The sequence below is a fragment of the Halichoeres trimaculatus genome, unplaced genomic scaffold (assembly GCF_033239565.1).
Source record: "Halichoeres trimaculatus isolate MK-OKI-2021-1 unplaced genomic scaffold, fHalTri1.1 fHalTri1_scaffold_5, whole genome shotgun sequence".
NCBI classification, from domain to species: domain Eukaryota; kingdom Metazoa; phylum Chordata; class Actinopteri; order Labriformes; family Labridae; genus Halichoeres; species Halichoeres trimaculatus.
Window position 1 is genome coordinate 11,961,260 of NW_027437183.1, and position 15,754 is coordinate 11,977,013.

Here is a 15,754-nt window from a genome sequence, read left to right on the forward strand (position 1 = left end):
TGTAGGAGAAATGATACGCGTTATTGCTGTTGCAGTACACACTATTCAACACAGGGTGGCAGTACAGTTTCACATTCGTTGGGAGCCCATGAGCTGAACCTTTGGTTTGTAACTCAACTTTAACATAAAAAACCCTCAACAGCCACTTTGAATCTTACCAGCACAAACAGCCTGTTTTAAACTTTACAACATCAATAATGACCTAAAAAAAGTTCCACGCAGCATCGATCTCTCTCTGCATCTTGGTGTCAGAAGGACAGGCGGACTCTCCTGAGGTCTGAGTCAGCACTGGGAGATTTACATTCAGGAGCAGAGCTCCTCTGAGAAGATACAATCTTAGGGGAGTGAGCATAAAATACAACTGTGAACCACATTTGTCTTTGTCCAAGGAGCCTGTTTGTCCAGATAATGATGAAAGAAGATGCTTTTTTATTTCAGTATTACCTTTTAGTCAATTTAACTGACAAACTTTCTCATAAGAAAAACAAAACAACCACTCTTAAACTGAACATTCATATTATAATCATACTTAGTGGCCTACATAACAACATAAACACGGTGGAAACACAAACTGCATTAATTATAGAGGTACTGGGAGATGAAGCGGTGCAGTCTCTGCCTGTTCTCTGACAACTGGAACAAAGGAGTGATACCCAGGAAGACGCCCCCTTCCTGACGCTCCTCCGAAAGGACCTGACGTAAACATAAACACAGCCCTGTCAGGAGGCTTGAGACAACAACGCTCTTTATTCAGTAACCTTCCTTTAAGCCTGGTGAGCAGAGCTTTTTTTGTTGTCTGTTTTCTCTGCAAGGCTAAAAAACACTCACTGATGAAATAACAGATTATAACAAGAGCTTTCAAAACATGAACATTTCAGATATGGAAAGGAAAAACAAAGCTTAAGATGTCTCACAAATGACACTGAACCTGCAGCAAGGTCTGGCATAATGAGTCAAACTGAGGCAGCAGAACTTCTGACTTTGCTGTCCGTTCTGTTTCACGGCCAGATAAACACTGGAAGCAAATTTCCTCTTTGTTTTGAGCCATAGATCTTGGATATCAGTTGCCCCGAGACTGGGGAGTTTAATAAGCCGTCAAATCCTTAAGTCAAGCCTGATAATGACCATTTCAGACTAATAACCTTGATAAGAAAGCTAATAATTTCCTCATGAGATCTTTTCAGATTTATAGGTCAATGATGCTCTATTTTTAAAAGGCAGCGATTCCCAACACACAGACTGATGAGAAGACTGATGGGTGCAGACACTGTCTACTTTACAAAGTCAAAAGGCTGAGTGGTAAAATGTAACAGCAGGAAATTGTGCCCAAACACTGATTTATGTTATTACAGATGAAATGGACAACATCAGAGTCGGAGTGCACTACCATTTCCTCCTCTCTCCGTCTCAAAAACATGTTTGTCTCTCTTCCGCTCTTAAAAAAATCAGTTTAAAAATAAAGTTCTTCTTCCCCTCTGTGCTGTTTTCTACAGTTTGTTGTTAAATGCCCATATCAAAGTTCATGTTTTAGTCCTTTGGTGAATAAGCCCGAGAATATTTTCAATTAGGTCACCACGTCTTCAAAGGAAAAATGCAGCACAGAGGAATCTTCAAAAATAAATATCCTTGTCAATACTTTAGATATTATTTAGTGTTTGCATGTGTTGGACTTCTTTCAAAGATAACGACCTTGATTCTCAGTTAAATCGTTTCCTAACAGGAACATGAAATCTAAAGCGAAGACCATGGAGGAGTGCAGCCCTCCCATGATGCAGAGGGCCTAGGGTAAGTAAAGGAGGACTAACGCTATGGGGTTGTTGTTTATGTTTTGAATCAAGTCCTTTAACTTCAGTTCATGTTTCACTTGATGCTACAAGATAAAAAACGTTCTTGCTGAGTATGTTGGACAACTGTGGGTCACCAAAACGCCTTTTTGTCCTGTGACAGCCCTGCCAGCAGACCACTGGGTGTCTCTGTCCAGCTCTGCTCCAGGGGAGATGGGCCTTATGGGTGGGAGGGGGGTCATCAGTGGCATAGGTTGCATCTAAGTGCTGAGCTTGTAAAGATCGTCCTGACCCCTCATCCATCTCTCTGATGTAGAGTAACCATCTCCACGGCAGCCCTCATGAAGACTGGTCTCTCCTTTTTCTTCAGCTGACACGTTAACACACTTCCACACATGCCCTACACCACTAACACACACTTTACGTTGGTATATCTTATCGTTTCTGTTAAATAAATGCTAAACAAGAGTTTTTTTAAGTATTCAAATTTCCTGGCTCAAAATAGATGAGCTTAACAAAACACTATAATGTCCCAAAACCCATCTGTGAACAGGAGGAGGGACTGATGCCGCTGCCATTTAAAGTACTGCAAACCCAAGGGAAGAGCCACGGGTCAAAGTCTCACTGATCCTGCTCAGTAAATACATCTGAGCTCTCGTAATAAAACATAATGCTGTGATTAAAGGTACAGTGGTTCTTGTATATTTGAGGCTAAAGTGTAAAGTGAAAAGTGTTAAATGGTTAAGAAGTTTTACTTCAACACTCTCCCAAATGTTTAATTTAAAACCAGTGGTGTCCTTGGTCCAGTGAGTTCTCTTTAAAGATTGACATTTCTGCCTAAATAATGATTGGATATGGATCGCTCAGTTTCCCTCTTTGCATCCAAATCAGGCTGGATTCCTGCTCACGCTGAGCTTGGGGCTCAAAGTAATTGTTGAAAAATGCTGCCAGCAGGTTGCCGCTTATGGGTGATTTGGGGGATTTCAGGTGGATTCAAGCTGACCCAGGACCAGATTTGTGTTTAAACTCAACTTTTTTGGGAGTCGAATTGCATCAAACTTTCAGTGCTGGGATGAGCTTTAATTCTCAGCAGACAGACAGATTTAGAAAGACACATACACACACACATAAAGGCTGTCACTCACCCCCAGGTCTATTAGTGTTCTAACTGCAGTGTGTGCAGCCTCCTCTGAGCAGCTCTCTGTGAGATACGGCACAAAGGCACACATGAATCAAAAGAACAGACAGATATCCAATATAGAAAACCAGGGCGGGATAACAGAACAAAGCCAGTACTGGTGGGATTGACAGAATTTTTTTCTGTGTATTATTGAAGGCTGTCGTTTGGGTAGTTTTTGATTGTTTTATGTGTTTAAGGAGAGAGGCGCATGTGATGTGAGGGGTTGAGCTGCTCTGTGTTTCTCCTTTAGTCTCTTCTGAGTTGTTACAACACGAGCTGCATCCGTGGGAAAAGAAGAGGTGACAAGCTTTCAAGTTTTTTAGTAAAAGAAATGAAAAATCTTTGTGTGGATGTGTGTGTTCTGTGAAGGTTGACGTCAGGTCGAGCTCACCGTAGTTCTGCCTCTTCTTATTTGCTGTGTCAAACAGATAGGCATGCACCTGAGCCACAAACTGTGCTTCTGCAGGAGGGGAGATATGGAAACAGAGTTATAAATGCAACAGAAGCAAAGTGAGGACCGTCTGCTGAGATGGTATATGGAGTTCTCATGCTTCAGTGACATGCTAGCATAGTGTGTATTAATGATGGGTGAGCAGAGCAGTAGGTCACTACAAATGGCTTTATGAGAACCATAAATATCAAAGAAATGTAGAACATCATCAGCATTCATTTTGACTTATTGTGGCATGCATGGCTGAGCCAGTTCTTTAAAAATGAAATGTGGAGCACAGCCTGCCTTTTTTTCTGTATCAAGTAAAATGTTAATCGTTTAAAAGCATGCATTACAAGGGGCCTAATCTAATTTCCTGCCCTATATTTTTATTTTGTGACTTCATGTACCTCAGCATGATTCACAGTTTTACTGCCCTTTATTCAGCCCCTCACTTCACCTCCTCTCAAGCTCCTACCCCTAAAAAGGCAGTTTAGTATAAGCTCTAAGTAATGACTCATCCTCTTGTCAGGTCCATTTCTTTGATAATAGTTGTATTTTTGCAAAGCACACCAAATGTTGACTGTCGTCTGATTGTTTTGAGGAAAACATCCATTGTATAGATAAGAGTACACTTGATGTAACTCTGGTTCTGTGAGGTTTAATGCTAAATGACTGTGTGGTATCTTCCTGCTCTTCTTGTTTGGTTGATTATTTGCAATCCTGCAGTGGCTCAATCCTGATCTCTACACTTATTAACTCTGAGGTGGGTTTTCAGTGAACGCTGGCTTTCCCACTGTCGGATCATTAAAGGCGTTTTCAGTATCTGATCATCTGGAGATGTTCTGAAACGGTGCGTTTTCCCCCCATTGCTTGGATCATTTGGACACATGTTATCATGGTGTCCTGAAGCGAATAGATCAGGTACTCTTAGTCTGTTTTCAACGGGAACCTGAAGCTGCTTGTTTGTAGTGAGAACGCAATCAACCCAGAAACTGGACCAAACAGCTGCTTGACTCGTCACAGCCGCAGCTGTAGGCTGGTTTTAATAGATGTGGTTATACAGCTACAAATTAGAGGATTACACCTGAGTGGAGCTGTGTCCAACATGTGGTATAAAAACAGAACTTTTTTATTGTAGTATGATTTTTTTTTATTACACTATCAAAATAGTTATCTGAGAAGTATTGATTAAATAGTTTTTAAGCTACTGTTTGTTCTTTAGAGTGAAAAATATGATTGCGTCATCAAATTCCATTGACTTCTGAACAGTTTGTGTTCTTTCAGTGACTAATAAGAGCTCGGCTTGAAAAGCTTTTGTTTTGGAATGAACTGAAGATTAAAGCTGATCCTTTCTGCAGACAAACAAGAAAGTTTACTTTGATATTTGGACCTACTGCCACTATTAATTAGAGCCTCCCACCTCATATTAACACAACAAAAGACAAAGAACTACAAAGTTGAAGCTCATGAAGGAGCGGTACAGATACCTGGCAGAGGTGTGTGCAGAAGATCCAGGCTGTTGACGGTCCAGCACAGCGCCCTCAGATGACCAGCGAGCATACTGCAGAGGAAGAAGAGCATCTCTGGACACTGGCTGGGCTGGCTTATCTAGAAAGTTGACAGAGACCAAAGAGGTCAGGAGAGGCCATATAATGAGAGGAAGAGGAGAGAATGGGGGAGAAGTTTTTTCATTTTCTGCCACGCTGAGCACACACTGTGAAGTGACTGTAAGTTGGTCAGAGGAAGGATTACAGCCGCAGAATGCAGAGGGAATATAAAAAATAATAAAACATAACGGTGGTCCTGTGGTTGAAATTCCAGAGTTGGCAGGGTTTTGTGTTTGCAATAAAAGGTTTTATGTAAATGTGAGTCAGAGACGCACAGCAAGCCACCGCCATATAGAGTGGTGCCAGGGGGACTGATTTTGCTTAGGTTGTGGATGAATATACAGATACTCTCCCTCTTTTTGACTTATTTCCCCCATGGAATGGAAATTTTGAATGATTTTAGGAATCAATGAACTGAACCTTTAACCTTGTAAAAAAATCTTACTCTGCCACAATGAAAGCCACTATCAGGTTTGGCATTTTTATGTAATTGAAGTATGACCAAGTGAGTGAAGTCCTCAAAGAGCAACCAGACTGGCTGTCATACAGAGCAGTTAACAAACCCATGTTTGCTTTGTTGTACTTTGCACAGCTTTGTTTGCTTTTTATGAGGCAGGCTCCTCTCATGTATTCCTCTGTCTACTGTTACATAATGTGCTTCACGTTGGGATGTTCAAACTGCCTGTGCTGTCTCTGCAAAACATTGTTTTGTATTAATTGCCTGCATTGTGCCTGTCCTGCTTTGTATGATGCTGCATTAGTTTTTAATGCTCTTCAGCTGCTTAATGTTTTGCTTTCTCCTGCTTTAATTATACATGAAGTGATTCTAAATGACTAATTTTACAAATGTCCAAAGAACAACAGTTGAAATTGAGCACAGCTTGTACTCATACTGACATGTTTGCATTGATGTTGATCAGTGAGGACTGCTCCTCAGAATCAGGGTCATTGAAAACATTAGGAGCACTTGAACAGTGTTTATTTGGTCATTACAATAACTGAATACGTGTAGGACAGAGTTTAAATATTCAAATGCTGCTGTTCTTCTGAATCTGCCGTGTGATCCTTCAATACCACGCAATGAAAAAACACTTTGAAACACAAATTCTGTGTATGGAGGCTCATACTGTCAAAGCAGAATGAAGAGGCTGCAAAGGTTATTGTTGCAAGTTCTTCTACTCCTGATCTACTGTCCACCTTTAAAAGTAAGACCAAATCCAAGTAGAAATACATGCTGATAGTTAAGTGAAATATCATTCGGGCTACATTTTACATTTAGAGAGTGTTACCATTTGGCCAGTGAGGTTAATTCAATCCGTGTTTTAACAATCATTACACGAATAAGCAGTACCCAGAAATTTCAACAGAGACCAACTTTAAAACGACACTTGTGGAGAGAAAAGAATTGGTCATGTAGCAGCTCCAAAAGAACATTTTTGCAAGTAGAAATGTCAACACTAACAGTTCAATCTTTGTTCAATCATCAGATAAGATGTTTTGAGTGTTTTTGTTGGTGTGCAGGTAAAAAGAACTGATTGTACTGATGTGTGAGAGAAAAATGAGCTGCAGGCTCCAGAACCCTTTCTTGAGTGTTTTTCATGTTTTTATGCTCATATTAATAGGTACTGTTGCCTGGTTTGCCCCTGAGGTTCCTTTCCCCTTTCAGCTTTGACAAAACAGCCATTGCTGGTCAGCATGAAAGGCGTCACAACTGGAGCGCCAGCCAGAAGATGCTGGAGGGGACGTAACACCTTAGCTGCAGCGTTGTTGGGCTCTGTGTGAACTTTTGTGCAAAGAGCTTGACTATAAAAGATGCTTTCTCCTCTTACCTAAATCTTACAAGTTCATATAAGTCAAGACAAATAATTGCATTGTACAGCAAGCATCCAAATGAAAAAAATAAATGTACAAAAAGTAAAACAGTGCCTCTGGAAAACAATGCTACTCACTTCACAGAGCGTAATGAAGCTTACTATACGTGCAGCCCCACACATCAGGATTCTATTTGAGGATTAGTACCTACAGTAACTTAACGTGGATTCCTGCCAGACCTCTTTTTGAGACAACCTGAAGTGAATTTAGTCAAGCAAAGTGAGAGCAAGCAGTGGAGGAGGAGGTATGGGAATATTTTTCGTTGTTTGGTATGGAGGTGTTTGCTGTCCTCGTTCACCAGAGCTGGGGGCAGCAAAGCAGATAAGCTGGGAGAAGCAGAGTGAGAAAAACAAAGAGAGAAAGTTACAAGGCACAAGTTGAGGAGAGTAAATCTATAAAATAACAACGAGGCTCTCCATCAGAAGAGAGGGGAAGGATTTTATACCAGTGTGGAGGCTGAAATGGTTTTACTGTGCCAGTCAGTCAACTTGCATTGAGTACAGGCACAGATAGAGAGACTATTTGAAATTATTTAGCACAGCCTACTGAAGCTAATTAAAGTGTGTCTTTGGTGGTATTCAGACCTGGAATGTTTGGTCCACTTTAAACAGACCAGGGTCCGGACTTTCCATGCAGGTGTGAATAGACACAAACAAACCCTGGTGCGGACCAAACAACCAGACCGAGACCCACTTTTTGAGGTGGTCTTGGTCCGCTTCCAAACGAACTCTGGTGCGGTTCGTGGTTCTTCGGTGCAGGTTTGAATACAAACCAAGGTCCATCTGAACTAACTAGAGGATACATGCGCCTTTTGGGCCTATAAAGCCACCGTAGCCAAGCATAGTGCATTAATCCCCATGTATTTCACTCGCAGCCCGTGGTGAATGTTGTTCTTTAGTTCATACCTGATCCTCCATCTTCTGTTTAGCCACGCTGTTGCTAGCATGTTGTGGGTCAGGACACGCAGAGCATAGCATCGCCTTGCTGCGCGCATTCGTCTTCGCTGTTCCAAAATTTGAAACGGAGCGTTGTTAAGCCTGCTTTGAAGGAGCTGCTCTTGAAACTAAAAATGATTTTGCAGCTCTAATAAGAGCACAAACACACACGTTTACCTCCATTTCCAGATCTGTACTCTGTGTGCCGCCCTTTGTCAGTGCTGTCCAATGAGAGCACCGATCGTCACACACGTGGATGTGTTTACAGAATTTAGTCCACTTGCAAAAAGTACAATCTGAATACGAACCACACCAAACGAAAAAAAATAAAGTCTGCTTTTGGTCAGGACCAAACAAGTGGACCAAAGGACTTTTCTGGTCTGAATACAGCCTTAGATTTGGTTGGAGAAAAAACAATGTTAAATTACAGTTGTGTTTAAGGTAAGCTACAAAGATGACAGAGCACACAGAAAAAAAGCCAGAGAAGAAAGTGAAAGCATAAGTTCTTCACCTGTTTGCCACAGACACTTTTATCTGATGTAACCAGCTGGAAAGATAGCAGATGTTTGTTTGGTTCAGTAGGTCATGTACTGTACATGCATGAGAAGTTAACTGGGACGGTAGTAGTACATTTAAAATCTCTATCAGCTAGCAATGTTTAACATCATCATCACATCACAGCCACTTCCACAGTTCCTCCATAGGCAAGACGCTATATTATAACGGATATGATCAATATTGATTTGGAAAGGAAATCATTGATAGATCTCTTCTTTTTTTCTCAGTCACAGGAAGGACCCTGAAGGTTAAAGTATGTGTGATTATGAAATAACTGTTTGTCTGAATCACAGAAGAATCCATTAAGAAGGCAAATACAAAGAAGTTTTCCTCCTTGTTTAAATATACACTCAGAGCCACGGTTTCTGATGCAACAGCTTGTCAACACATCTGTGAAACCTCATGGACACGCAGTGTTTTGTTGAGAAATGTTTGACCTCAGTGCTGTTATTTGTTCAAAGCAAAAAATGTAAAAAGGAGTGTTTGTAGATGGGCTTGACTGATTGATCAATGATCTGCGTGTGTCTGTTCCTCAGTCTTTGCTTGACGTGTAATGTAAGAGCTCTCAAGGCCTCAGTTACTTTGCCGTGTTTGTGGATAATGCACTTGGGGCTCTGGCTGTCTGGTCCCTTTGGAAATTGGTAAGCTGACTTTTGTTGCCTTGACAAATCATATAACAGCCATGACAGAGAGGGCTTCCTCTAAAGCTGACACACAGAACTAATTTGTATTCCACTTATATGATTCCACTGCCTAGGTGCTTTTGTAATGGAGATTTATTGACTTCAAAGTTTCTTTTCATGTGATGTTATTTTTGTATGTACCATGTTGGCAGTCATCCTCTGGAGGTCAGGACAGTATGGAAAATATTCACCTTCATATGACTTAAACGTACCTTGTAAGAACGCAGGTCCTGCTCCTCGCAGTCAGAGTCGCTGTCACCCGGGTCGTCCGTGGTGGTCCAGGTTAGAGCCCTCCCCCTTCTCCAAAAATCACAGATAGGAACATCCCGGGGAATCTACACCAGACGACGGGCAGAACAGACGGCAGAATGAAACAGTTTCTCCTCTCGGTTATGATCAACTAGGCTTGAAATACTTCTGTGCACTTTCTCTGTTTGAGCTGAAGTGGGTTTGATTAAATAAAAGACCAAACCCAAGATCTTGTTTTAGAGAACAGACTGCTAACAGCTTAAAAACAGAGATGACTGAGAGGATAATGAAAGCTGTGATAAGTTTTCTGCTTGTCTCATTGCCTGTTTATTGCCATTAATTTTCCTGTTAATATTAATGAACTCTGTCCTTTTTTGACATTTTGTTTCCTTTAGTGTGGAACAAAAATTACAAGAGCAAAACACGTTATAATTATGGTAATCAGAAGTGGAACAAAATGGATATCACAACTAATTACAAAAAAAGACAGTGTGGAGATGGTGATAAATGTTATTTGGAGATAAAATCATTAACATGCTCACATGGAAGCTGTTGCATTTGCTCATGTGGTTTGTGAAATTTCCCATTTTATTAACTAACCCAGCCATCCTACCCAGCCAGTACATGGTCACAAACAAGTGTAAGTCTCACGAATGCCGATCCCACACCTGTATAAATAGGAAGGGTTGTGCCAGGAGGAGCAACTAATGTAGAAGTGTCAGCAACAAGCATTACACTTAGATGATCCCAAAAAAAACAGAAGACTAAATAAAATTTTTTTGGTTAAATGTTTTTTTGGGGCATATTTTGATGGTTTTCTGGATATCAACAAGAATCAGAACTGTGTTTGAAGGAAAACATGATAAAAACATTTCTTATTCCATCCTCTTGGTTAAAAACCCAGTAGATACAAGTCAACATGTACCAGCAGTCATGTTTTTGCATGCATACATGATGAATGCACTTCTCCTTCTCCCTCAGAGAGTCTGCATGTTGTTTACAACAGAGGGGATGTCGAATTTTGGTGCTTCTAAAATCTACAAGAGCTGTTAAAACCACTGAATTAATCTCTATTTATACACTGATTGGTCAAAGCAAGTGTTACCTCAGAGAGCAGGTTTAGACTGTACTCTGTGATAATAATAAAACCATAGGTACAAAATTTAGATCACAGCAATAAAACACTGTTAAAACACCCCAGATCCAGTTTGACCCATTTAAAAAAATCTAATGAAACTTAATTCAAAACAAAAAAAAATATTCAAAATGTTCAGAATGAAGATGAGAAGGTTTCTTCAGATTAAAGGTTGATCAGATGCTTTACATTTTTAAATAATGAAGTGGACTCCAGGCAAAACATTTTTTTAAAACAGCGGGATGGTAAATAATTTAGGGTTGAGAAAAAAGCCTTTAGAAAGGTGTAAACTTCTCTTACTTCTTCCATGATCAGGATTCCACAGCGCACCAGGCTGTCAACTGCATCCAGAGCAAAGCTTTGGGATGACTGACAGGGCTGCAGAGAGCAAAAGGGAGAGAAGAGAGGAGAAAGAAGGAAAATACAAGAGAATGAGAGAGAACATTGACAAGAAAGAGAGAGAACATTGACAAGAAAGACAGAGAGAAAGAAGATAATGATGAGGATAAAGAGAGAAGGTAGAGAGAGGGGGAAGGAGAGGAAAAAAGGAATGAAGAAGGGAGAGTGGAAGAAGAAAGCATTAACAAGAGAAAGAGATAGAGGGAGACAGTAAGAGCAAAGAAGGAGAGAAAAAGGTGAAAAAAGTCAGATATCAGTATCGTGCTGAAAAGATTTGCAGTGAACACATTTCAAGAATCAAACACTGAAAGAAATGTGTTTTGAGTAATTACATTTTCAGTATACAGCTCCACACATAATTAATTGCTATTTGTTTCTGGCATTATAATTTATCCTCTTGTGATTATTTAATAAATTAATGCTTTATTCAATGTTAAGAGTTTGTTGATTTGCCATTAACGCAGGATTCTGATAGAAAGTATATCCCAGAGTCATACAGAGCCCTGCATAAAAAAACACATGTGTTTTATGAATAATGGTATGAAAAACATCAGAAACACTTGTACCCATGCACTAAGCACAAGCACAAACAGAAACAAGGTTGTTATTCAGAGTGAGAGGACTGAACCTGTCAGTGTTTCCCAAACAGAAGATACTCAGCTCATCCTGATATTTGCAGCACACCGAGTCAAACTGCCCCACAGTTTTTACTTCTTCACACCTTTTTTTTTGTCATCAGTGTGAGATCACCATCCGTTATCGAGATGATTGACTCTCTGCCCCTTGTGTCTGATAACCTGCAGCTCTTGACTCATGCTCTGCAGGTAATCAGGGGAAAACGGAAAGAGGTCTTTCAGGAAACGCACTGATTGAGGTGAAAAGTCTTACACCACTGCTTTTTAGGTTATATGAGGCCAATGTCATCCAAGCTGTCATAGGTTTTGATTGTTACCAAGCACTATGGCTGCATCTCGAGATGCCTACTTCTGTAAGTACACTTACATGAAGTGAACTGCTTACAGTATGTACTTAGTAGAGCACTAAAAGAAATCTTACAGGGTAGTGTCTCAAATCAAACACTTTGGCTTCGCACTTTCCAGAAATTATGATCACATGCTACAACTGTTCATGGGTGTTCTGCTATTCATTAATGACAACCATCAACCATTGTTGGACGTGTTCCCGCCCCCTTCTCTACGTAGCCAATATGGAGACTATTAGGTGTGGTGTCCACTGTTTCACACCTGACTTTTGACCGTTACGAGTGTGCCAGCTAAGAAATCAAAGTGCACTTTGTTTGTCCATACTGTCAGTGTAAACCCAGTAATGCACTCAAAATGATAAGTGAAGATGTATGTGATTTGGGACACAGCTGTTGTCATAATCAATATGAGTTTTTGCATTGATCTCTTAAAAACAGAAAAATTGTGGAAATTCTCAAAAAAAGTGTGACAACATTTTGTTAACAGATGGACAATGAATGGTATCATTTAAAGCAGGACACAAACTAACAAACATCCCTGTGTGGAGGGAGTCTGACTATAAGGTCAATATGCACTACTTTAACACTCCTTCCACTTCCAAATAGAGGAATACACCTGAGCTATGCTGGGGGGGTTGTACATTAATTGGGAACGTCACACATATATTCTGGGATTGCCTAAAACTTCTTAATTTTTGGAAGGATATTGACAGGGAGATTCAACAAATTTTGGTTTTCAATTTTACTTTAAATCTTTCACTCCTTATACTTGGAATAGTAGTACCAATAATAGTAAATGAATTTACTCACTGAAGATTTTGCTTTTAATATAAAAAAAGTCAATAACTTCATTCTGATTGAGACCACTGCCTCCCACCATTATGCAATGGAAAACCAGAGTCAAAGCTGTTTTAATCACGGGGAAAATCACTGCAAGGTTACAGCTCAAAACAGATAAGTTTCTTAAAATATGGGAACCAGTGATACATGCAATGCCTGAACTCTTATCATCTCTCCTATCATATATATCTTATTTATATTCTTTGAGTTAGTTTCAGTTGTATTTTACCTCAAATGCACTTGTAATGGACAGTATACAACGTGGTAATATTGTTAAATGAGACAACTAGTAAAGTAAAGTGGAGACGGTAATCTTTAATTCTGGAAGAGAGATGCTTGACATGTTTACTGTGCATGCATCTCCTCTATGTGTGCTTATTGTGTAATAAATAAATAAGAAGTTTTTTTAAAGTGTTGCCAGTGACTAATACTGCCAGAAATCAGACACAGGGGGCGACATGGTGGGGTCCAGACCATAGACCAGGGATCTCCAACTCCTACCCCGGAGAGCCAAGAGGCTGCAGGTTTTCCTTCCAACCAAAAACTCCACCAGCTGATTTCATTGATTAGTCCCCGCTCTCTGCTTGAAGGTGAGGTAATCAGTGAAATCAGCTGGTGGAGTTTTTGGTTGGGAGGAAAACCTGCAGCCTCTCGGCCCTCCAGGGTAGGAGTTGGAGATCCCTGCCATAGACTGTACACTTAAAACATGGACGCAGTCTCCCCGACGGCACCCGTCTGTTTCTGAAACAGCTAATGAAGTGCATCAGCTGTAGAGGCCTTGTTGGTAGTTGCAAGGGCTTCGCGTATAGCTATAAGGCACCTGTTGGTCACGTGACCCTGAACTGTGCCTCTGATTGGGCGAGCTCACGATGTTAATATCCTCTGAACAGCCGAGTTAAAAAAAAAAATCATCCCTTCGTACAGTGTGTGCTGATAGTAAAATTAGCGACTCAGACAGGAGACGTTTTTTGAAGCAGGCTGTAAATAGGTTCATTTCTGCTTTGAAATCAGCTGTTATTAGCTTGCTGTGTATGTGACTTGCGGTGCTTCCGGAGCCAGCCTCAAGCGGACACTTGAGAAACAGCAGATTTTAGCACTTCCGTATTGTCTCATATTCTTAGACCAGACGTTGCCGCTTGGTCCAGACAAGAAAAGCAGCTTTGAGTGTAAACACGAGTAAAGCTGTTGGCACATTGTGGAAAACAAAAAGGAGGTTAGCAAATCAAAGTTGTTTGAGCACATTCATAAATAATTCGTAAAGCACGGCATGACAAATCTGACAAATCTAACAAATCTTACGTTAATTATGTTAATTAATGTAGAAAAATCAGGGTAATGTGTTAGATATACTTGGCATCCTCCACCTCATTCTGGGGGACATGCTGCCTGTTGTAAGTGACCCATTTCTAGGTCTGGATCTGCATCCATGACCAGATGGGAAAGATGTGTTGAGGGGGTTTCTGAGGTCATGTGCTATCTATAGTTTGTGCTCTGAATGTAATAACTCTGCTGTCGAGGTGTGAGGGGGGGTACGAGGCTGCTCCTGCTGATGGGAGTTAACATGATAAAGAAACAGGAGCAACATTAGGGGAGACGGATTAGGCATTTGCAGAGCAGCGATAGAGTGCCTTGAGTCGGGGGCTGAGACAGAAAGTAAGAGTGAGAGTGGGAGCCAGAGCCAGAGAGAGGGAAGTGGTAAACTGAGTGATGAAGCAAGGTTAGAGGCACAAACAGCTCCGGCCCATCACGTATCTGGGAAGACAGCTGACAGAGACTATGAGGTGTGTAGTGGAGATGTGGCGGAGATCAGAGGAGGAGAAGGAGAGATGGCTGGCAGGAGGGTGAGAAACTAATGCAAACAGAGGAGACAAGAAAGAGCAGCTGCAGAATTGAAAGCTGGGCAAGCAGAGAAAGGAATAGCATTGCTGGCTCTGATGCAGGCCCCTTAAAGTCAGTCTGATGGAGCACGTTCACAAACATCCACACACACACACACACACACACACACACACACACACACACACACACACACACACACACACACACACACACACACAATCTGAAACCTCACTCTGCCAGAGATAGAGGCAGCAGAGCAGGATGAATGGCTGTTCAGCTCCATTAAACTTCCATTGAACGAGACACACTGGCTGTGAGTGTGTATGTGAATGTGTGTGCATGTGTGCGTGTGTGTGTGTGGTATGAATTGAAACTCACTGGCATGAAGCCTGGAGGAAGGAGATGGCAGAGCTGCAGGGCTCTCTCAGTTAGCTCGGACTGGCACAGCGCCACATCAAACTCCATGTCACCTTTTACCTCATCTCCGTCCACGCCGCCACTCCTCACCCTGCTGCTGACGCCGCTGTGAGCCACCTCACACAGCATGGCTGATACGGCACAGGCTTATGACAAAAACAAACACATAAACGTCATTAGTGGTTGAGAAAGCTGTTGTTTGGTATTATCTTAAATAAACAGGTCTTGGTTTGTATGTTGGCCCGATATCTGAAAACAGACGCTGTCTGCTGAGGATCAGCTGAGGAGACACACTGATAAAGACATTCTAGGAGTTTGCCATTTACACAAGTCTGATGTCTTTATTTATATTTTTTATCCCTATTATCCTGTTTTCATGTGCTGCTGGGAAAGTCTTAACATGGAGATAGTTTGTGTCCTTAAGTTGCCTTCCTTCACATTCCATGAACTCAGAAAGTTAAATCAGGCAAAGACACAGAGATAACATCTCAAAAGCAGCTGAAATCTGTCTGTTTCGTTGCATACATCACATGTTTTATAATAATAACAATATTTTTTTCTGAACAGATCCTGATAGCGCATAATTCAAGGTGTTCAAGCTGCAGCACAGGCCGCAAAGCTCCCTGAAGCTAATTTGCAATTTTGGGGTAATAAAATAAAAACTGAATCCGCTTAAACAAAAAATAAAATGAGTTCATCTATTTCCTCCTCTTGGGGTTATATCAATCTATGGACTTTACACACAGCTCACTGCACAATAGCTCCTTTCCATAAAACCAAAGGAAGTCATGACATTATAATGAATCATACCGGCAAAGGAACTCCCTGAGGATCAAAAACA

General features: G+C 41.0%; 1 protein-coding gene across 2 annotated transcripts in view; it reads right to left on the bottom strand.

Annotated features, from left to right (window-relative positions):
• Window positions 1-4: 4 nt before the first annotated feature.
• gpat2 (glycerol-3-phosphate acyltransferase 2, mitochondrial) overlaps window positions 5-15,754 on the bottom strand; it is a 135,608-nt gene continuing 119,858 nt past the window's right edge. For both annotated transcript variants that reach the window (XM_074670409.1, XM_074670408.1), the window contains 7 exons: window positions 14,875-15,059; window positions 10,737-10,814; window positions 9,265-9,387; window positions 4,885-5,005; window positions 3,356-3,424; window positions 2,930-2,985; window positions 5-693 (listed from right to left, as the gene is read on the bottom strand). In XM_074670409.1, coding sequence (XP_074526510.1) covers window positions 577-693; window positions 2,930-2,985; window positions 3,356-3,424; window positions 4,885-5,005; window positions 9,265-9,387; window positions 10,737-10,814; window positions 14,875-15,059 — 749 coding nt within the window. In that variant the 3' untranslated portion in view covers window positions 5-576. The remainder of the gene's footprint in view (window positions 694-2,929; window positions 2,986-3,355; window positions 3,425-4,884; window positions 5,006-9,264; window positions 9,388-10,736; window positions 10,815-14,874; window positions 15,060-15,754) is intronic.